The sequence below is a fragment of the Tetrao urogallus genome (assembly GCF_951394365.1).
Source record: "Tetrao urogallus genome assembly, chromosome: 5".
Lineage (NCBI taxonomy): Eukaryota > Metazoa > Chordata > Aves > Galliformes > Phasianidae > Tetrao > Tetrao urogallus.
Genome location: NC_136818.1, coordinates 21553720 through 21576670, shown reverse-complemented (window position 1 = coordinate 21576670; position 22951 = coordinate 21553720). Strand labels below are relative to the sequence as shown.

Below are 22951 nucleotides of genomic sequence, written 5' to 3'. Positions count from 1 at the left end.
TAATCAACACTAGATAAAGAACACATACATGCATATCTTTCCAATACATTTTTTTAAAGTCATACTTACCTATTCTCTCCTTTCAACACATCTTGGATACGCTAGCTGTCCTCTCTTGCACTGCACTTGAAATAAAGTCGCACCAGATTCTGCTCCAACATGGTTCTGTTTGCAGTAAAATCCGACATAATCTCCATGGTAAAAGTAAACTTGGCTCTCATAAAAACTTTCCAGCAGCACGTTATTTTTTTCCATCTCATTCTTTGACAAAGTGCACGGCTCTAACGAATAGAGATATATTCAGTGTTAAGAAATCAATTATTTTTGAAATCAGATTATTGTGACTAGAGTTAATGCTCAAAAGGTAGGTTATTCCCCATTCTCTTAAGTTATTATACATGAAATCACTGTATTTTTGGACACAGCTGGCACATAAGATGTACTTACTTAAAAAAAGCCAATCAAGATTTTACTTGCTTCTATTAAAACAGGCCATTCCTCTCTAACTGAAAAATGCAGTCGAGATCTTAATAATGTTCCAGCTGATAACACTCAAAATCCATAAATACTGAGCATCAATCTATAAATGGTTCACATCTAACAACCAGAAATAAATGCTCATATATCTTATATATCTTCTTGTGCCTACCTATACAAAGTGGTGGTGAAGTCCACTGGCCTTCGGAACAATAAATTCTTTCAGATCCTTGCAAGAAGTAATAATCAGAGCAACTATACTGAACTGAAGAGCCATTGTCATACTGGGTCAGAGGCGGGAGAGTAAGAGCTCCATTTGCAATAGACGGTGGAGAGTCACATTTTTCCGTGGGAACTGGAATAATGTAAAAAATCTGTGAAAAATTCAGCTACCAAAGAAACTAACGAGTCAGCAGCTTTAAATTGCTGTCAGCACTACATAAATATCAACCCAGTTTATTCTCAATACTTCTACATTACGTCTCAAATCGGAATGAAATCTGAGTTCTTTCTAAACCATGAGAAACCCTTTTTATGCGGTTCAGTGTTTACAGCTGTCTTTCTACAGCAGAGCTTTCACTTCCCTCAGCTTGAAGAACAGCTCCTCCCTCCCTTCTATTGCCTTCCCACCAAAGGAAGGCATATTGTTTTTATTATGCTTGTATATATTTAACAACTATATTCAACACAAATTTAACAATTTATCTGTATTGGGTAAAGATATCAGTCAGATACTAAACTTTATTACTATTTATAATACTTTCTAGGCCTGTACTGCTGAAGCAAAAGTTTCTGAATAGGTCTGAGATTGATGAAATCAAAAGGACAAATGGAAAGCATGGTTTTACCTTGCAAAACACATTTGGGGTATTTCAGCCTTCCACGGTCACACCGAGTTCTCCCAGGGGATGGCATTGTAGCATGGGGAAATTTGTATCCTCGCTTACATTCAAACTCAATGAGATCACCGTGTAGGAAGACGAGTTCTTCCTGTCTCCATTTCAACTCTATATTATTACTATTCATATCAGTTACATTAAGAATGCATGGATCTAGGAAATAAAAACAATCAAGCGATTTCTTAACTCCTTTTTGTAGGAGTTGGGAAAAAAAAGGAAATAAACCCATGGTACTAAAATATTTTGGAATTCTGTGAGAAATAACATTTTGAATATATTAAAAAAAGGAAAAGAATACAAAAGTAAAGAAATGGACCAAAGTAACAAAACTAATATGCAAAAAAACCCAAAACAACTCAGAACAGTAATTCCCAGAAAACACAAACTTCTGATACGTTTTCTACAAATCTTTTTAAACATCTGGCACGCTTCATTTTGAAATAAATAACTAAATCTTAGACACGTTATTTATTTGCATTATCACAGTAGATTAAAGACCTAAAGTAAATACCTTTTAACAATGGATCCTAGTGGAAAAATGATCATTTTTTTTACAGGAAGGAAAGAAGGATACATCTATTGTATTTTTTTCCTGCAAGGCTTACCCAAGCAAGTAGGCCGTTCTGTCCAGTTTCCTTGTTTGCAGTAAACAGTACTGGGTCCATCCAAAAAATGGTAACGCTGGCAACTGTATTCTACTGAGCTGCCATTTTTGTAACTCGGTAATAAAGGGCCAAGGAGAACACCATTTTTAATCACAGGTGGAGAGGTACAGTTTTGCTGTATTTCTAATACAAGGTAAGAAGATATGTAATTAAGTCTTTAAAATGGTGTCAGCACTGTTTGAATAGCGATGGAGTTTGATCCAAAATTTGCATACAAATAAAGTGTCTGACAAGGTCCACAATTCCCCTACTGAAGTGCAGGCAATTTTTATTCATTCTACACTTCTCATCTATGTCCACTCTTAACTCCTGCTGGTTTACAGTCGGTATGGACTAGCTGTTTGGGTGTGCTGAGACCGTCTGTTTTGTTGCTTGAAATGTTAAACCCACATGGAGTTCAAAATAAACCTCAGTGAACTGTTAAAGAAAGGATCAGCAAAATACTCCTGAATTTGCACATTCAGACAATAGCAACAGAAGCAATGCAAAGTGATTGCAGCTAAATGCTAATGCATGTAAAAAAATTACATATACAGCACTGAAATATCGTTTTAGTTCACAGTCTCTGGAATTAAGAATGTTCTTTCCTTCAAGCATACTGCTAAAACAATACACAAAGAATATGCAAACATCCACAAGAGTAAGGAATGGTAGGGTAGCAAAAGAGTAATAAGGTTAGTCATAAAATACCTGTACAGTACTAGAGAGCATTGGATTTCTTATTAAATAGAAAAGCACCTACTCATTTCTTCACTGTGATATGTTTTGCTAGCCCTTATCGATGCATCTGCCTCGAATGCTGGTGTCTCAGATTCCCTTTTATCCATAGATCCTAAAATCACAGCAGAAACTTAGAACCAGATTCCTTGAAAATAATTCATTTTCAATTATTAACAAATAAACAAACAAACAAAAAAAAAAAAAAAAAAAAAAAAAACCAGAAAAAAAACCACTAAGAAATAATCTAGCTCATCCTCTTCCTTAATGTGCAGCACTTAAACTCTCAAGCATTTATCAGAGGAGGACAAATAGCTTTGCAGGTATGGAAACTGTGACTATTAAGAACATTAAGATACTGTTTAAGAATTATTTCTCATCAGCTGCCAGAGGTACTAACCCATGCAGATAGGAGGTGACGTCCATTTTCCTTTTTCACACTGGATTTCCCCAGATCCTCTTATTTCATATTCACTCTGACACTGTATACGAACTCTGTCGCCATTGCGATACGTTCTCCTAACTGCGACGATATGGGCGTGAGGAGGCAGTGGTGGTGGAGGACATTTATTTCTTACATCTGAAAATAAAAAGCACATTTTTTTTCCCACTAAGCAAACCTGTAAGCAGAGCGATTCATTTAACCATATAGTGTGCGAGTCTATGTTTTTAGAAGGCATTTCTGGTTAACCAGAGGAACCTCTTAGCTTCACAACTCATTTTCTAAAATGAAGATTTAGAACAAAAATGGGATTTTACTTTCAGCAAATATAAAAGAGAGGTATTATGATATTGCACTGTTATAAACAAACTAATAATCTCTTGTGTACTCAGTAAAATGTCCTTTCAAAGTATGCAGGTAACAGATTTTCCACACCCTTCATTAATACAGTACTTAACACAGCCGATGTAGCAATTCTAATACTACACAAGCAGTGAAAGCAGTGACTCATTTCCTATCCTCACATGAAGTTTGTAATCAGTATTGCCTCAAAACTAGATTTAGGCCACATTTTCATTTCTTCTGAGCACTGCTCTTTCTTTGCACTCACCCAGGAAACAGTTCTGAACAAATGCAGGGCTGAGGAATGTACTAAGGTGTCATTTTTTTGAGAGAGATTTTATTGCATTTTAAACCCAAGCATAACTGCTAGGAAAGGAACGTAAATTTCATCTTTGTACCAATCACATTACTTTCTACAAAATCGGCTACGAAGGAGTACTGTGCTCAGCTTTGGGCTCCTCACTACAAGAAGGATACTGAGTTAATTGAAAGCTGGTAAAGAGACTGGGAAACAAGACATAAGAGAAATGGCTGATGGAATTGGGGTTGTTTTCTGGAGAAGAGGAGGCTGAGGGGATACCTCATCACTCTGTACAACCACCTGAGAGCAGGCTGCAGCAAAGACATTGTCCGTTTCTCTTCTCATGTGACAAGTGATAGAAAGTGAGAGAACAGCCTCGAGTTGCAGAAGGGGAGGTTTATATTGCACATAAAGAATAATTTCTTCATGGAAAGAGCAGTTAGGTTTTAGAAGGCACTGCACCAGGGACGTGGTGGAGTCACAGCCCCTGGAAGTATTTGAGAGATGTGTGGGTGTGCTGCTTAGGGACACGGATGGACATGTAGCATTAGGTGAACGGTTGGACTCAATGATCTTAAGGGTCTTTCTTCCAACCTAAATGATTCAAAAACATCAATTTTATTTAAAAATGCACTTAAGACAGTAGTGGGGTATTCTGGGGTTTTTGTTTGTTTGTTTGCTTTTTAAGGAGAAATAGTTATATATTCTTTCTTCCTCAAGCATCAGACAGAAATGGTGTAAAATAACTGTTCTTAGTACCTTGAGAGGCATGCTCTCATCTCAGGAAGCCATGCTTGAATAATCCTTCAAATAATCTGAACGCAGTTTACCTTGAACTCTAAGGCTGAGCAGCTTCCCCTCTATTGCTTCTTCCTGCTTTTCCAAGAAACAACACATGAAGAAGCAGCAGGTAACAGTACCTGCTCGATTGTTAGATTCCACCTAGAACAGGTGGAAGCAGCTTAATTCCAATCGCCATTTCCTCTTCCCCACCATTTAGGCTTCGTGCTCTTCTGCTAACACTTTATTTCTACTCAGGTTGTAAAACTGGTACAAGAGCTTATCTTTATTTTGTGTTCATAAAGAAGGCATTTCATTTCATGAAAGCGCGGGAGAATTTTACATATCACAAATGTAAAAATAAGGGTACCTTCACACACTGGAGGATCTGGATACCATCCAAAGTAATAACATTGAATCATGTCAAATTCATGAAAAGAATAATTTTCCTCACAGAAAAAATGAACAACATCTCCTTCTTCATAGATCTTCTTCGCAGGATAGAAACCTCCATGTTCTATTACACCCAAGGAGGGGCAGGTTTTTTCTAGGGAGAAAACATAAAAAACTTTTTTATCCCAACAGTTTAAAAAGCATAAATTTTTTATTCAGTTGTAGGCTGTGTCACATTTCAAAAAGAATTCATTTCAAGTCCACTACGTACTCGAGCAGTTCGGAGTAAGGGACCATCCATGAGTGAGACAAACTGCTTCTTCGGTAGTGTTTCCTCCTGCAGTGTGGTATCCCTCATCGCATGTATATAGCAGCGCTTGATTCACTCGGAGCTCTCGCTGGCTTGTTAGGTAGTTGCCATGATGTAACTCGGGTACTTGGCATGACTCTTAAATGAATAAGACGTGTAATATTGCTGTGGGGTTTTTTTCCCCTGTAAGCTTACTTATCTAAAATTTCCCTTTAAAGTGATTGTATCTGAGGCAGTCTTTGGAAATAATGAACAATTAAAAATGCAACAGTTCACATAGGTTTTCTAGTGTTCATTTGGGTGCGAAGTTTGGACAGAAATGGGTTTATTTGAAACAAAATTATCTCACCTATACCGATTCTGCAGTTTTATCTATACCAATTCACAAAACAAGCAGCGTGAAACATCTGACAACTTCATCATATGAGGTACAGCCGGGAACTTACTTCGAGAATATTCAAATAACCTAACAAAGGCAGTTTGACCTTGCAGGTACGGGAAAGACAGCAGAATTTTATAAACATATATGAAATAAAAAGGAGAGAAACACAATCCTACCAACTTTCTTAGTACAGCTTGCCTGGGAAGACCATCCATCTGATTGACATTGTACTGTATCTTCAGTGCCACCGCTGGGAGTGTGGTAACCTTGATTACATTTGTATTGTAATTTCTCATGTATTTTGAAGTACGTTTCTGTACCGTAAAAAATGCCATGTTCCAGAAGAGGCTTATTACATTTTTCTAAATAAAAAGAGACGGTTTGGTTAGGAATAAATAACTAAGGTAATATTGTCTCTGATGGGCAAGAAAGTGGGGTTTTTAAATGATCTCCATCTCATTTCATTTTCTCGTTTTACCGAAAAGCTACCGCGATCATTGAACAGACAGTAGTACCACGGAATATGTCAATCTGGAGCTAAGGAGGTTCAGATGTCAATTATTTTTCCCCGGTTAAGTTATGCTAGGCAGCTTTCTTGAAATTCTTAAAAAGCATATGTGGTAAGAGTCCTTAGAACATACACTAGTGTTAAACAGTTCAATGTATGAATATACATTGCGGATTTCACCTCGACCTGACTTAGGCATTTTTATCTCTACTATTCTGCACCTTTTGTCCCCATAATGCTTAGGAAACTGAACTAAAATAGTTTTCTGCTGGAGGCAATAATGAAATGAAGAAGCGAACTCACTGTAGCATTGTGGCACTGGAGACCATCCTTTTGCTGTACAAATTATTCTTCCGTCTTGAGTCCCGGTTTCAGTTGTATAACCAGCCACACAAGAATAGGAAAGGCTTTTTCCTTTACGCGTAGGGAAATAGTAATCTTTGAAGCTGTAATAATATGGGGCAATCCTTCCATTTTCTACATGCGGCAAATCACAAAGTTTATCTGCAAAGACATACCACGTGTATTGCTCACTAAAAATCTCACCACATCTAAGAACGTATTTGTTTAAAAACAGTTGGAGTGATTCAGGCTTACAGAGGGAACGAAACACTGCTTACAAGGTGAAAGCTGTGTATTTGCAGTCACTGTTAAATGAAAATAGCATTATTCTAAAGTTATCACACTTACTATGCGTTTTTACTAAATCTCATCCTTGGCATGAAGAGTCTTATAACATGCACTGAAATTACAATACATCGAAAATACATCTGACTACATTCTTTAGGTTCACAGAAATGCAATCAGTGGAATGAAACGAGCACCTTCTACTGAAAAACCATTCTGATGCACAGACCGAAGTGAAATGGAAACAGCGTCAAGAATTAGCTATGCAATAGCTGCTCATTCAGCACGACAGACCAACAGGAGGTAACACAGAAGACGACTCGCTGAAGGAAGGGAGGTTAAGAACAGAAGTCGCAGTTCAAGCAGGACGCATTCTAGACAGACCCAGGAATTTCAAGCGGTACTGAAAACAGGGATAGGAAATGTGAAACACCACCCGAGGCTAACCTCTGCAGGCACCATTTAACTTCTGCTCTTGTGCTCGATGGTTAGCCAGAACAGCCCAATTACTGAGATGTGCCAGCGTACGTAATGTCTACGAGGGCAAATTTCCATTCGTATAATGCCCCAAAGTAGCTCAGATACATTTCCCAAGGAAACCCTTCTGAATAGAAAGCTGGATCTTTCCATTATACAGCTTCAACGTGTGAATCTGTAGCTCTGACAAGCAGCAACAACCGATCCACGATTATCGGCCATCTCGCAACAGAACTGTATTTAAAAAGCAGTCTTCATTCTCAGTCAAGATACAAAAGACACCCTGCCTTAGAAACCTAAACTGCACGTTCTACGTTCAATGCATATTAATCAGCAAAAGAATTCGGTGTTTTTACCTTCTGCAAAGAGTTTGCCTGAATTCATCATAACTAGGAAGAAAAGACAGCTTTTAAATCTCATCTTCATTACCGTCCCCATCAATAGTTTCCATCATCTGCAAAAACTCCCCAACTATCACTTCTGTAAATGATTAACTGAATTTTCAATGCTACTCACAAACGCTGTAATGCCCAGAGTGGTTTGTAACTCAAGTTACTTCCCCGAAAACTTTAATTTTGTTTTAATTCTCCACAAACCACAAATAGATGTGCTGAACTCTGCTCCCACTGGACATACTGTATATCAGTAAATGGGACTGAACTTGTTATATAACAGTTAAACTAGGCAACAAACCGAATGGAACAATTTAAACCAATTGAACACTGTTCCCATTAGAACCGCTCGAATTCCAAGTTTAAAGGGCATTCCGTTATCAGGTTACTATTTACCTTGGCCGCAGCAAGAAGAAATAAAAAATTCCCTCCCACACACTCCTTTGCATTCTATCTGTAATTCATTCTGGAGGCCCTAATATTTATGAGAACATAACCACATAGCCACTGCTCTTTCCTGTCCTTATGTTCCATAGCATAGCCATCTACCTTTCTTTCAAGCAAAGAAAAATGGAACAACACTGTTGTCTAGAGAAGTTAGATTAAATTAGTTAGATTAAATGAGTTGTTTTTACAGGCGTTCTGTACTGTTTGTTGAAAGCAGACGAATGAGCCTCGACTTTAAGCTGTTAGGAACAAGGTTGTGCAAAAGTGTTCCCTTCTTATTCCTTTTGGGGAAGAGCTCGGGCATTTTAGAGCCTGAATTAATCTATTGATTTAAAAAGTAGCACTTTTTCAAGGGAAAAAAAAAGAGGAGCTATCAATTGGGTGAACAGTTGCAACGAGCGTTCCTGTTCCTAATCTGAAAAGGCAGCTTTCACCTTTCTCTTCAAAGGTCATATAATTTATTTAATTTTCGATACAACTCCTTAGCTTGTCTGAGCTAGAAGTGTTTCACTGACGTGTGTGGAGCTGTGCTGGGCTCACAGTGAGGACGTCGTCCTTTTCTTTAAATAAACCATTAGAATAATATGTTGGTTTAAAATATGTCACAAAGCCATTATTAATGTTATTAAAGGCTGGATGTGTTTTTAGAATGTGTTTGATCACCGTTGTCCTACCGTATGAATTACAGAATCATAGAATCATTCAAAATAGAATGCATAGAATCAATCAAATGAGCAACCGTCTGTGTCGAGTTTGTTTGTACATTTTTTTGTTTTTGAGCAGACCAAAATCCAACAGCGTCTCACAAGGCAGGAACAGAGTTCAGAACGGAACTATTAGTCACTGTTACTTTTCTGTCGTTCTTTCCATCACTCTCTTCAACGAGGTAACGTTGGCGACTTTTTGTGTGTGTGTGTGTGTGTGTGTGGATTTAGTATTACATTATCATTTTTCATTTATTGTAATATAAAATTAATACAGCCTATACCCGCTGAGTTTTTTTTCAGATACTCAGAGGTCTTATCACATGAACCATCTTCCAATTCGGTTGTCAAAAGAAAGCACTGCTAGGATCTGGTTGTTCACACTGGCAACACGCCTTTGTGTTGTTCCAGGTTCCTTTTTGCGTTCCACTCCACACAAGAGTTCCCAAGCCTGGGGAGGAAGCAGTACCATCATCAGGACTCTGGAACTGTGTCTAGAGCATTTCTAAAGTATTTGAGGCAGAGTATAAACTTCCTCATCTTAAAGATTCCATGTATGTTATGTTATGTATGTTACGTAACGTGGTCAGAAGACTTACATGATGCATGTATGTTAGTTTGCTTTTGAAATCTCTAATGAATCATTTCGTTTCTCTTAATGCTACGTTTTCCTGTTGTTATGAGGTTCATGAACAGGAAGGAGGAGCAAGACACAAATATTTTGTTGCAATTCTTTGAGATTTAGGGCTTGTTTGTTTTTTTTTTACCTTCTGCTCAACCTTCGCTGTCATTGTGGACAACGTGTTCGAGCTGATTCGGGGTGTACGTTCACAGGCACTGGTATGAACTTCCCTAAGTCTGATGTTCGGCTCTTAATAGCTCGGGGTAAAATGGCAAGTAAATCCAAGGACAGTCTCATTTCAGTGTAAATGCTTTTACTTGTCTTGGAGACCAAACAGTACCAGTGCACTGGCATGAGTTTTTGCTGTATAATTCTGGTCTCCTTTGGAATTACCACTGCGGTTTACTCGGGACCATGTCCCAGGGTCACAGCCCATCTTTGCGGGGCAGCCCGCGGGACTGGGGCCACGTGCTGGGTGTGACTGACGGGTCGGTGCGGTACACGAAGGGCACTTACATTACATTTCGGGTAGCTCCCTAGATCGCCTGGCGGCAGATCGCCCGGTGGCCTTCCGCTGTCCCTGAGCAGGACACGGTTTAGTCTGTCACGTTCTCGGTCATGGGCGCCTTTGCATAAGCCGCTTGTGCGAGCATGCTGCGCGAGCCTTGCCGCTGCCGCGTGCCCTACCTGCGGGAAGGAGCGCCGGACCGGGAGAAAAAGACGACGCTGCGAGACTCAAAAGCCGAAATACTGCATTTAAATTACAAAGGAACAAAAAGAACGCGCAGATGACCCGCTCTTCAGACGCGCCCGCCGCCAGCCCGTTCCCGCCGCGGCGCAGACCCTCAGGCACGCGCACGGCTACGGGGCGCGCTCGGCGCTGCGGCCGCTCGGATTCGCGCGAGGGGCGGCGCCGTGCAGCTGCCGGGAGCGGCGCCGCGAGCCGGGCAGGAGCGCGTGGCAGCGTACCGTACGGCCCGGTAAGCACCGCGGGGGAGATGGGGGGTGGCTGCTGTTTCTCGACCTGTCTTGAAGCGTGGAAAATAACCGTTTGGAAGCTTCCGAGCGCGTTGGAGATTTCACGTGCCCCTTGCGTTGTTATTGCTCGCGCTGAAGCTGGAGCAGCCGCAAGGCTTATTTCAGAGGAATGAGACCCTGCATTCAGTCTTCTCCTTAAACGCTAGACCTGACGCTGTTTGGGGCGAAATATATTATTCCTACCGCTTTGGGAAATTTATCTGACGCTTGATTTTCTTATTTGAGTAACCAAAGGCATGGAGCAGTTTCCCTGCCGGTAAGGCTCAGTGGCTACTTTACATTAGGAAAACGTAGCAAACCAGAGGGCGCTTTAAGCATTCACCAAAGCTATGTATGTTTCCCAGGCGAAACTGACCAGGAACCTCCTTATTCCCTCCTTGTCCTGTATCGTTTCTGAGTCGTGAAAGATTTTTACGATGAATGGGTACTTAGGGGGAAATAGTAATATTTTGTTCTGTTACTTGCTGAAAGTAATAGTTCTACCTTTTGTGTGTGGCAGATCCCTGTGGTAGCATTTCTTTATCGTTCTGCTTTCTAAACATGAAGGGCACGAAATGAGATCCCACATAGCCTAACATAAGCTTTGAAAGCTGCTCGACTTTGTTAATCTCCTTGATTTGGCCCTGGAGAAGATCTGCTTGCACTGCAAAATGGCAGAATACCTGAAGTACCCCACAGATATTGGTGTGGCTGGGTTCCGGATCGATGCTGCCAAGCGTATGTAGCCAGGGGATGCGAAGGCAATTGTAGATGAACTGAAAGATCTAAATACTGAATGGTTTTCTGCAGGAGCCAAGCCTTTCATTTATCAGGAGGCAATCTTTTTATTTTCTTGAGTTGACTTGACATGCATATTTTTACAGGGACACTCAGTTCTCAGCATATGCTCAGTCCTCCAACTTAAAGCAGCACCCTGCAGCCTTAATATGAAACGCTGTCGAGATTCAGTAATTGTAACTTAAAATATTTAATGTGACTGCGAGTGTTCACTGAAACGAAAAATGCCTCAGTTTTTTGGGCCTCGTGGCACTAATCCACCTGGAAATTTCATTTGGGATGTAATTTGCGGCATTGAAGTAAACGTAAAAATTCAGTCGACTTCAAAAAGGTAAGAATTCAGACTCTGATTTTGAAATTCGAAATGTCTAAATGGTAATGGGAGATATAAATGATGATGATGGTCTGAAACTGCACAGCCAGTATGACTCGGACACTCCCAATTTTTTTTTAACATGTTCGAGTCACAAATCCTACAAGGACCTAAAAGAAAGATAGCAGTCTACGGAAGCTAAAGATGCTCCATACATTTTATCAAAAGTGTGCGACCTATAACATCTAATGTCAATAGTAAGATGTTCTTTAGCTGCATTAGCTATACAAGAAATGAGCTCGGCCGTGACTCTGTATGCTGAAATCAGTGGCAGTGATAAAACATTATGTCTAATGTGGGGAAAGATACCAGCCTATCAGCGACAAGATCTGCAGTCAATCAGACAATGAAAAGGAGTTCAGAGTCAAGGTGACCAGAAGCAGCAGTGTTGGAGTAAGCATCTGGAAAATCTGTAATTGATACACTGAGGTGTAGAGAAAAAACTAAGTCATGGCCTGAAGCAGTAATCGAGAACCTGGTGCTCAGCAGGGCAGATTCAGGGGTGCTCAGGTGCAAGCAATGCAGCTGAGAGGCCTGCAGGGGTGGAGCCAGGATCCACCCATTCCCAGACCTCATTTAAGGGTCAGCAGGGGAAGTGAGGGCATCACTTTCCAGAGATTCCTGCCTGCCTCAGCCCTTCCAAAGCTGAGCAGCTCCCTTCCTCCCTTCCTTTCTGTGTCTGCTGCACTTGAGTTCATTCTTGTCTGCTTTAACCAAAGACTTTGCCACCCTGCTAATATCACCCCATGCTAGCGTTACAAAAGGGCAGTTTCAGTGGAGGGCAGTTACTGCTCCTATTCTCAAAGCAGGATGAAATGGAGCATAAAGGGAGAGGGATGAAAGGTCAAAGTAACAGCGGTGCGTTAAAGCTCGGGCAGTTACTCTGACAGCATCACAGCACGCAGTGAAAGGCAATCACTGCTTTTTCAGGTTCGTATTTATGTGGACGCCGTTGTCAAGCACAAGTGGGATCTGCGGCAGCTCAGGCACCTGCAGGAGCTGTCAACACGGGGAACAGAGGGTTTCCCACTGCGCCTTGCTGGGATTTCGGTGGTGGCAAACGTCATCTTGGAAGTGCAGACACTGAAAATCATGGGAACACGTATCAGGTAACTTTTTGTGGTAGCATTTTGATTTTTTTGTTTTTAATTGTATTGTGTAAAGATTAGAGTAAAGCCAAAGAACGGGAGTGGTCCATCGCGGGTTGAATGCTTAGTCACCTTACGTGCTGCAGTGGACATCGTAGGTTTCTCTTCTGGAAAAGCACCTGTGCTGCACAGTACTGTAGGCACTGGGAAATCACCAACCCTCTCCACGTGTTTACTGTAGGCTTGTGAAGGAGAGCTGGTTTGAACTGACTGAGCCCAAGCCTCTCGGTCTGTCAGCGAGCTCTTTTTTGCAGCTTGTAAAATCAGTTGTTCTCAGTAAGGAGATGCACAGAAATTCGAGAGCAGTGCAGAATACTCCCCTGGTTGTGTCAGTCCATTTGGACGTGGCACAGGTGATGGTTCTTCATCGAGGTTACGGCTCGGCATTCGTCTGCTTTGCTGTGATGTTCTTCCAGTCACCGGGGACTTGCCTGACAGCCCCAGCTTATCTAATATGCTGGAGAGTAGCACAGCAGTTGCATCAGGCAGTCCCCTCAGGACCCTGGGGTGCATGTTATCATGCCTCATAGACCTGTAGGCATTCAGTCTCTTCAGGTGGGCTCGGACTCGCTCTTCTCTTACGGCTGGAGGGATTAGGTCCCCCCTTCACCATCCAGAGGTTTGGGGACCTGAGAGATACGGAAAGGCTGACTGCCATCCAAGATTGAGGCGAAGGACTCGCTGAGCACCTCAGCCTTCCTTACGTCTGTCGTTGCCTTTTCTCCCTTCTTGCTTATCAGAGGGAGTACGCTTTCCTTGGCTTTTGTCTTTCTGACACAAAGAAATTGCTTTTTGTTAAGTCTCGTGCCAAGTTCAGTTTCATCTGCCTGTCAGTTTACTCATCTCTGCCCATCTGGAAAGCATCCGTGTATTCTTTCCAGGTTACACGTCCCTGTTTCCTCAGCCTGTTCATTTTGTTTTCCTTCTTTTGCCTTGTTTTTTCCCCAGAAGGTGATTGCTCTGTCACACCCTGGTCTTGTGCCCCCTCTGCTTGCTGTCTAACGCAGGGGCTGGAGAACTCTAGCACTCTCAGAAAGGCATCCTTAAAGAGTTCTTCTTATGTTTCTTTCTATCTCAGCATTTGCTAATCTATATGTATTTTTTTTCTTCCATACATGGTCTGCTGTATTATTTTCTGTAGTAATTTCATAGCCTCCTCAGCGTGAGGTAACTGAAAGCTCTGAAACATATCCAATGTTGCAGAAGTGGAACCCGTCTGAAGTAACGCTGCTGGGCTGGCATTATTCGTTCTTGGTGTGGGGAAAAAAAGAGCCAAGGAGTGTTAGAATTTTGTTTTTTTTGGTAGATTTCGTAATGAAGGGGCTTTTAATATCAGAACTCAGTTTCTACTTAAGTGGTGGTGGTGTTGTTTATTGTATTTAGGATTCTATGTGTGTTCTGGATTTAAGAACAATTGCTCAGAGGAGCAGTTCTCTCCTTATGGGAGAATCTTTCATTCACTGTCAAGTCTTGACAGATAAGTGCAGTGGTACCCGGTCCCTCTGCGGCCACTTCCGACAGGCTTTGCACTTGTAGGGACTCAGTTTGTACTTAATCACCTCGTTGAGATTAAGGACACTTCAAAGGGTAAGATTTGTCCTCCAAAGGTGAGCGCTTTGTCCACTTGGTTGAAATTCCTGTAAGTTACTAGGGAGATAGATAAGGTATTCTTCTAGACAGGGGAAAAATGTAGATCTGACTGTCTTTAGCTTGATAGAGAACTAAGCTGATACAGTAAGTCAGCATTTGGAAAGCCACATTCAAAGTGCTTGCTTCAGTCTCCTTGCCTTTTGCGAAACTGGAGGACAGAGGCAGAGGTTTGCTTTCGACACAGAGGCAAAGGGAGTGTGTACAAGTGAGTGAGTTTTAGCACAGTGGTGAAGCATGTTTATTTCCTTTTTTTTCTCAGCAGATTCAATTTTTAGCTCCCCCCATTCCCTAGTTGGCCAGTTGCCCATTCATAAAGTTATCTGGGGGCCACAGAGGATGGTGCGAGTAGAATGTTGAGTTCTGACCAAGTAGGATATACAGCCAGAATCACCATTAGAGCAGTCTGTGGAAGACAGCAAATACTGGCAATCTGAGGGGCTTTACACCGCACAGAGAATTTAAGCACTTCAACACAGGGCTTCTGAATTTGAAAATAAAAGAGCTCAAATGTTCTGCAAAAGCACATGGGAAAGCAAAGAGCTGAGACATCTCTTCTTTGCCCAGGTGGTTATTTAATTGTTAGCAATGCGCTCTGTTCTTAAAAAGCTAACATTCTACAGAGTTACTGTTAGCAATAAATGCTGCCTGGAGAACACAGTAATTGCTTTGCAAAGTGAAGAAAGCATCAAGTGACTGCACAGAGCAACTTAAGCCCCAGACAAAGGCTTCGCTCAAACACACTTTACCCAAGAGGTAAAGTGAACTATACTTTACCTTCAGGACTTTACCTACAGGGCCAAGAGCTGGCTTTGCTGGCTTCCCCTCCCTTCCAGCCTAGAAGGATCATTACGACACAGGAGCCACTCCAGCACCCAGGTAGGGTATCCCCCCACACCCCCACTCAGGGGAGCCCCTATAGCCAGGTGGGGCTCCCCCTCAGGGGGAGCCCCACCAGCTAGGGGGGCTCTTCCATGCAGGGGGAGCCTCCTATGGCTCAGCAGGGCTCCCCTCTCCCAAAAAATTTCCAATGCCAACCAGTGCACCCCACCCACAAAAAAAAAAAATAAATAAAAAATGTCTCTTCAGAGACAGTGCAAACCCTGGACTCTAGCACCCAAAACAAACAGGCCAACTCCCAGCACCAAAACTTACTTAAATCCCAAAGCAAATAAACAAAAGTAACATAAAACTTATCTCAAACATGAATACACAATTAGAGCTAGCATTATATAACCACAAATAAGCTCAATAACAACTCACCATCACTTCACAAAAAAAAAAAATAAAAATAAAAAAAATCAGAACTACTACCACCAGAAAAAAAAGTCAAGTAAACCACGTGAAGACCACAAGTCCATCCACATAAGCTACCTCAATCTCAAACATAAACACACAAGAGTCAAAGTCATACCACCACAAAAAAAAGCAACTGGCAGACCACAACTCATCTCTGCATCCACATAAGCCATCTCAAACATGAATATACAATTAGAGCTAGCACTATATAACCACAAAAAAAACAAAACACCTCAGTGACAACTCACCATCACTTCACAGAAAAATAAGCAAAACATAGTACTACCACCACAAAAAAAGTAAATCAAGTGAAGACCACAACTCATCCACATAAGCCACCTCAATCTCAAACATGAATACACAATTAAAGCCAAAGTCATACCACCACATAAGGCACCTTCATTTCAAGCTTGCTTACACAATTAGAGCCAGTCATAGCACCACAAAAAAAGGCAACTGGCAGACCACAACTCATCTCAGCATCAACATAAGCCACCTCAAACATGATGACACAATTAGAGCTAAAATTACAGCCACAAAAACAAACTCAGTAACAACTCACCATCACTTCACAGAAAAATAACCAAAACTACTACAGCCACAAAAAAGTAAACCAAGTGAAGACCACAAATAAGCCACTGCAAACAAAAAGCAAATAAACCAAGTGACACAGACCACAACTCAGGTCCACCTTAACCTCACTGGCCAATAAACCACACTGATACAAAATTACAATCTGCACCTCCAGAGAAACAAGAAACCGCAACTTATATCAGCACTCAAAGAATCCAGTGGGGGGGGGGGGGGGGGGGGGGGGGGGTCTGCCACAGCTAACACACAACCTACAGGGCACACAGCAACACCCAAAACACCCAAGGCTTACCTCTCAGGACAGCTTCTCTGCTTCCACCTCTGCAGCTTCACAAGAGCCCAGCTATCAACCGAGGACGTTGAATATCCTCCCAGAACACCAGCTGCACCAGGACCTGAGGAAGAAGAGAGCTCTGCAGTGTTGGACCTCACCAAGGCAGACAACAGGTTGCCCCAGTACAGGAAAAACTATGGACTCCAGATTCCCCACACAGGAGGACAGGCAGAATTTCTCACCTCTCCTTCAATTCCATCCCTCAAGGAGAGGACCTGCCACACACCACCAGGCTGAAAGGAAAGCACAGTGAAGCTTCGCCTCAAGCGAGGACCCAAACAGAAGGGGCTTTTGTCTGTTAGCACCCAGTCCTACCCTTCAATTCCATCCCAGGAATACAGGTCAGACATAAAAGGACACAACTCACCTCAGTCCATCCCTCCATAGCATCCTCCTCCAACCCTAAACATGCAGGAAGGGCACCGAGGGACCACCTGGGTGGGAGGACCCACACCAAAGCAGACAGCACTCAGGTTTGAAGGCTCACATCTTTCACTCCAACACTGAAGAAACCACTCTCGTATTCAGGCCAATCGCCAGCAAAAACGGCTTCACCGCTGCCCTCACCCCACAGCGAGATCAGAACCAGAGCTGGAGGACTGAAAAGGGCTCTCCGGAGATCACCACACTCCCAGAGAAGGACGCCAGGCAGTCGCTGATCTCTCATCCGTTCCTCAGAAAGAAGACGCTCCCGCACCCCCATTGTCTTCACCACTCTCTGCCAGACTCCGCAAACGTCCCGTCTTCCTCGACCTGCAGAGTCCAGAAGCAGATACGGCCCCGCCGGGGCACGTGGAACAAGGACGGTCCCCTCCCTCGCCCTGCCGCCCGCGCTCCTTTTAACTCACCCCGGGATAACATCGGCCACGAGGGCGCGCGGGCTCTCACCCGCCGGGACCGCAGTCTTCTTCGGGTGCCGCTCCCGTCATACGGTTCTTCCCCGCAGCGGCGAGGCCAACTCCAGCTGCGTGAAGAAGGTCTTACCGACTTTCTCGTCCCGCTCTGTAACAGACGCCCCTAGGACGTTTGCTGCATTACCCGCCGCGGAGCGCTCCTCCGCTCGCCCCCGGGCGCAGCACGGTCCGTTCGGCTACCTCGCGTGAACCGCCGCGTCTGTCTGTCCTGAAAAGAACATCGCCAGCCACACGAGCTGCCACGAATAGTATTCCTGAAGTTATGCGTAACTGGGGGAGAGGAAGGAGGGCACGCAAGGTACCGTCCTACTCGCTGCTAACACTGGACGCGGGATGTGCTGAAGTACCCTCGAAACCCTTCGCGGGGACCGCGGCGGCCCAGTGCCGATCCTTCTAAAAAGCTGTGCGAGAGCCCGGCAACGGCACCGTGCCGAGCCTAAGAAATTGAGGTAGCCGAGCAGCGGCGCTACGCAAACCCCGAGCGCAGAGCGCTTACCTGGGACCCCGAACGCTCGCCGGATCGGGCCGGCAAGAGGCTGCGCCGCGGCCCTTGCTCCGCCTGCGAAAACGTAAACTTAAGTCTTAGCAGCCCTTCGCGTCGCGTGTCACCCTCACCAGCACAAAGGCTGGAACAGTACGGCCCCGTCCCGCTCGCTCCCGCCGATGACGGCGGAAGGAACCGAAGCGACCGCCCAAAAACCCGACGCGGCTGAGAGCGCCGCGTCAGGACTCGAGAAAGCGAGCGGCGGCACCTCCCGAAGGTGCGATGGAAACCGGGCGGCGACGGTACTCCGGCTCTGAAAAGCTGGCAGAGCCCGGCGGCAGTCCTACGCCGGCCCCGAAAACAGCGGTAAGGGCAGCCGGACGGCTCGCTGCCTCCGTCGTCTCGCTACCTCCGGAACTGCTTACCGGCTCGGGCTGATCCTCAATGCGCGCGGTCTCGCTGCAACCTGAAACAAAACAAAACAAAACAAAACAACAGAGAACGTTACGTAGAATCCCAACGTTTCCTTCCAAAAGCAGCCCCTCGCGTAGCTTTTCGGCCCCGGCAGCACGAAGGAACGGAACCTGCTCTCGCTCCGGAGGATCCCCGCGAAGCTCCTCGTGCCTCCCATCCGCCTCCGGCGGAGCTTAAGAGGCTTTGCGGCAGGCTCCGCCCCCGAGCTCCCGACGAGGCGCGGCTGTGCGCGGGCGGGCGCGGCCCCGCGGCACCTGGCGTTCGTTAGCGAGGCTGGGTCTCGTTAGGGTCGGCCCGGGGCTCGGACGGCTCGACACGTGCGTTCCAGATCTGAATCACGGACTTAATTTGTGCTTCAAATTGCAGTTTGTTACGCGCTTCTCCTTCTCGCCTCGTTGGTGGGTTTGTTAATATGTTCAATAGTTGTACCTAATTCAAACGGCTCGCTTGGAATTTGACGTGAATGACGTGACAGAATGAAGCTCCGCAGAACGCCCCAGCCGTGACGATTTGCGCTCCGGTTTCTCTTGCCCCTCGTCCAAAATAAATGGCAGTGGAAATAAGGACCGGCAACGTGACCGGTGGCCGCATGGGTTAGCGAAAACAATTGCAGGCCGGTGGATTAGAAAGGGAGCGTTGCAAACAGTTCTGTGCTGCGCTGCTCTGAGTTACGTTCCCGTGTCCTATAAATTGGCAGGATGACTTTCTGTGAGATTTTAGCTATCTCCAGTAATGGACACAAGCGCTACGAAAAGGCTTCAGTGATGAAGTTCACCTTATGTAGAAGTTTCATTCTTACGTTTAAACCCCAAGAGTGGGACTGTGTTCATTTGTATTATTTATATTTGCAGAACTGCAAATGTTTTCACTGCACACTGTTATAGGTGTATTTTCACAGCCAACAGCGGCGTTGTGCCATGAGCGAGGTGAGAGATCTCGCTGAGTCTGTGCAATATGTTGCAATGTGCTCTGGGAGAAGGAGCAGGGTTCGGTGACAGGTCGTCTTGCAGCTGTGCAAAAGGCTTCAATTTACTCAAATGTTATAAGGGAATTGCCCTGGGAGACGAAAAGCATCATAGCACAGGGCTTACAGCTATTTGTGTGAGTAAATGACACAACAAACTTCGTTGAACTAGCTGCAGTACGCTGCGAGAAGACCTGGTATTTCTTAGAGAGAGCCCTTTGCTGGACTCTCAGAAGATGCGCCTTGCGTCACTTTTCTAATGGTCAGATGGTTAGAAGATAGGAGGAACGGAACTCTGAGTTACGATTAATGTATGCCGAGGGTGAGTCAACAAGTGCCTTTCGTGTAATAGAATGGTAACAAAACTTTGCGGATCAGTTTCTTTGAATTCTTTAAATCAGAACACTACTGAATGAAAAAGCACGTCCCTGTTTCGAGCAGCGAGCGCTCCAATACTCATTTTGGTTAAGTGCTTAATGAGCTTTGCTGTTCGGTTTCTACTCGTTGAATTCTTTAAATCGGAACACTTCATTACTGAATGAAAAAGCGTGTCCCTCTGTTTCCAGAAGCAAGGGCTCATTTTTATGAAGGGCTTAATGATGCAGGCTATTGAAGTAATTTAACCTCAGCTTGTCTTGGGACGCGCAAAATAACTGTCTCTGTTCTTGCTTCTGCCTCAGTAAATCACAGCTGTGTTCAGGTTGAGGACAAAAAGTATAGAGGGGAAGAGTGTGGCTGTACCTAGGTTCATAAATTCGTGATGATGAAGGCATAAGCAATGTGATTTTTAGACACTGATCTTCCCTTAGCGGTCAAAAGCCGCTCGGAAGCGCTGAGCTAATCCGGCTGCTGAGGTAGCTGCTTTGAAGTTGGTAAAGGAGAAGCAGAGTGCTGCTTCCCTTCTCTTTCGTGCGGACTGTTTTCCTCCATGCAATCTGAACAATACCCTTACAGGTATCATCTGTTATGCTTCTAGCAAGAGGTGGGTGTAAGGCTGCTGTGTTGTTAATACAGAAATGACCATGCCGACGACAAATCTTGACCTGCGCCTCAGTCAAAATAGTGGATCTGGAATATGCAGCACAAAGTTTTGTACCTGTGCTCGCTATGCTTGAAGCATTATAAATGGTTTCATAAATCTGACCATTATCGGTCAGACTAGGAGTTTGAGTGCATCTAAGTAATATACTACCACCATCACTTCCTCAATTTGTTTCAATTTGCATCTGATGATTTTTGGACTGTATAAAATGAGAATGAGCTTCTTTGTGATATCGTAGCGCTTGGACACTCGTGTTCACTCTCTCTTCTTCCCACACCCTTCCACATCTGGCAGGCCAACATAACTGTCGCATGCAAACAGCTACGCAACAGTTGGTCAGGGTGAGAAATACCGCAATACTGGTAAGATTCAGAGCTGCACAAGAACGACACGTCAATGCAACAGTAAAATAGACAAGGACATATGATTTTATTGTACAATTGATTTTGGCAGGATTTCAAAAGCTATACAATACCAAAAAGATAATTACAAAAACATGTTCAAGGGCAGCTTGACAATTATTTGTTCCATTTTAAAATCATTCAGCTGCCTGCTGCATACCTACTGTACAAATACGTTAATTTACATTTCAGTAGCAGGCAATGCCAAGCGTATCCATCACCATCACGATGGCTTGGAGCGGGTCAACAACTTCTTGCATGTTATCTTTTCTCAAAACCCAGTCCGGTTTAATTCTGCGGAAATAACAGTGGTTTATCATTACAACAGTGTATTGCCACTGTAAAAACTGCAGACTACTTTTTAGGCACGTACCTTGAAACTGTCTTTATTCTTAGAGGAGTTACTGGAATGAAGGAAATTCCGCTAATTAAAGTGTTTGTCTTCTGTTTCACAAGCGTTCTCTCTGCATCCATTTTGCACTTACGAGCCGTAAGCTTATAGAGGCTTTGAATGCACGTAACAACTCTTGGCATGCTTCGGATTTCCTGAGAAAAGGTGAAAACAATACGTTGTTAATACTGCAAACTTAATACTACCGTAAACTTTGAAATCTTTTTCGAAAACCAAACTTCTACCCCAAAGTACGGCAATGCTTTTTTAAAACTAGCATGCTGACTACTACTGCTATCAAAATATATACATGGAACACTACCTGAGACTTCAGAACATTCTAGAAGTGCAATTCAGATGGTAATAATTTCTCATTTCAGGTAGTTTTGTTATGTCAGAGGCGCGTGTCTCTAACAAGCGTTACAGAGAGACAAAGCAGTGTTTTTGTGCATCTTCATATCAAAACAAACTAACACCGTGGTTGGAAGTGACTGAACAACCAAAGTGCTCATATCTGATGGATAAACCTGAATAAATCTGATGAAGCCTATTTATAGCATGGAACCCAGACTGCTCTTGTTGGCTGTTCCATCCAGAAGTATGAACGAATACACGTTGGTTTTTTTTCAAAACCAGGCTGTTTCTGTTACGATAAAGTACGTCACGCAAAGGCATACACAGTATTGCTATTTTTTACTGGCAATAAAGATTTTAACTTCATCTGAAGAGTAATGGCAACCTCTCAGAAGTAGGGGGAAAAAAGTAAATTAATGTCTTCTATTTTTTTTTACACAACTAAACTTCATGTACTGCGAAGAAACTGATAGAAATTCATCAAAAAACTTTTTCAAGTAACAAACATGACCTCATCATCTTGCAGATGTCATGGGATCAAAAACTCGGTGTCATACTCTGAATGACAAAGTCAAACGCTGCTGGCTAATGACTGCTTTTACCACCTTGAAATGCATTTTCCTGCCAACAAAGTTTAGTTACAGCAGCTAACGGGTACTAGGCAAGATGGAGAAGAAAAAAATCACCCACAAATACAAATGACGCCAAAACGTACAAGAAAAGCAAAAGGCAAGTGTAAGTCAAACTATCAAAAAGAAGATGCTGGGTCTTACCAAAGCTCTCTTTGAGTCCTTTGAAAGGATGGCCAACAAACAACAAGTCTTCGTGAAAATACTTCCTCCTTTTTCCGAAATTTTGTCCCCAGCTTTCCCTCTGTACATTTGCAGTAGGTCTAGTAATGTATCTATACAATTATCTACTTCATATACCGCTTGAGTGGTTCTTTCATACTGTTATATCGGAAAGAAAAAGAGGTCTCATATACACCGATCCTCAAATTAATTTCCCAACTAGGGGAAAAAGCAAAATCCATATTCTTCCCTTGATTAAGTCTGTGGCTTGTCTGGCATCTAAGTGACAAAAATAACTTTTGCGTGTTACGCTATTCTAACAGGTCACAAAAAGCTACACTTTTTGCTTCCCACCCCCTTACGTAAAAATCCCCAGAAATGGATTCTACATTTGACATAATAACAACAACAAATCAGTGTGGGTATAGAATACTTTAGGAATAA

General features: G+C 43.4%; 2 protein-coding genes across 2 annotated transcripts in view; both read right to left on the bottom strand.

The window, feature by feature from the left end:
• Positions 1 to 69: 69 nt before the first annotated feature.
• LOC306946739 (coagulation factor XIII B chain-like) lies at positions 70 to 7758 on the bottom strand (the record flags this gene model as incomplete). Its single annotated transcript, XM_079535842.1, has 11 exons — positions 70 to 281; positions 650 to 832; positions 1326 to 1529; positions 1982 to 2164; positions 2784 to 2873; positions 3159 to 3338; positions 4994 to 5170; positions 5288 to 5464; positions 5885 to 6070; positions 6520 to 6720; positions 7677 to 7758. 11 exons carry the CDS (start codon positions 7756 to 7758, stop codon positions 70 to 72), a joined length of 1875 nt encoding a protein of 624 aa, XP_079391968.1.
• Positions 7759 to 21159: 13401 nt separating this feature from the next.
• The window catches only part of ASPM (assembly factor for spindle microtubules), a gene marked incomplete at both ends in the record, with an annotated part of 29863 nt that continues 28071 nt past the window's right edge, over positions 21160 to 22951 (bottom strand). The window contains 3 exons of the mRNA XM_079536555.1: positions 21160 to 21265; positions 21345 to 21517; positions 22490 to 22666. Of these exons, the coding sequence (XP_079392681.1) occupies positions 21160 to 21265; positions 21345 to 21517; positions 22490 to 22666 (456 nt within the window). The remainder of the gene's footprint in view (positions 21266 to 21344; positions 21518 to 22489; positions 22667 to 22951) is intronic.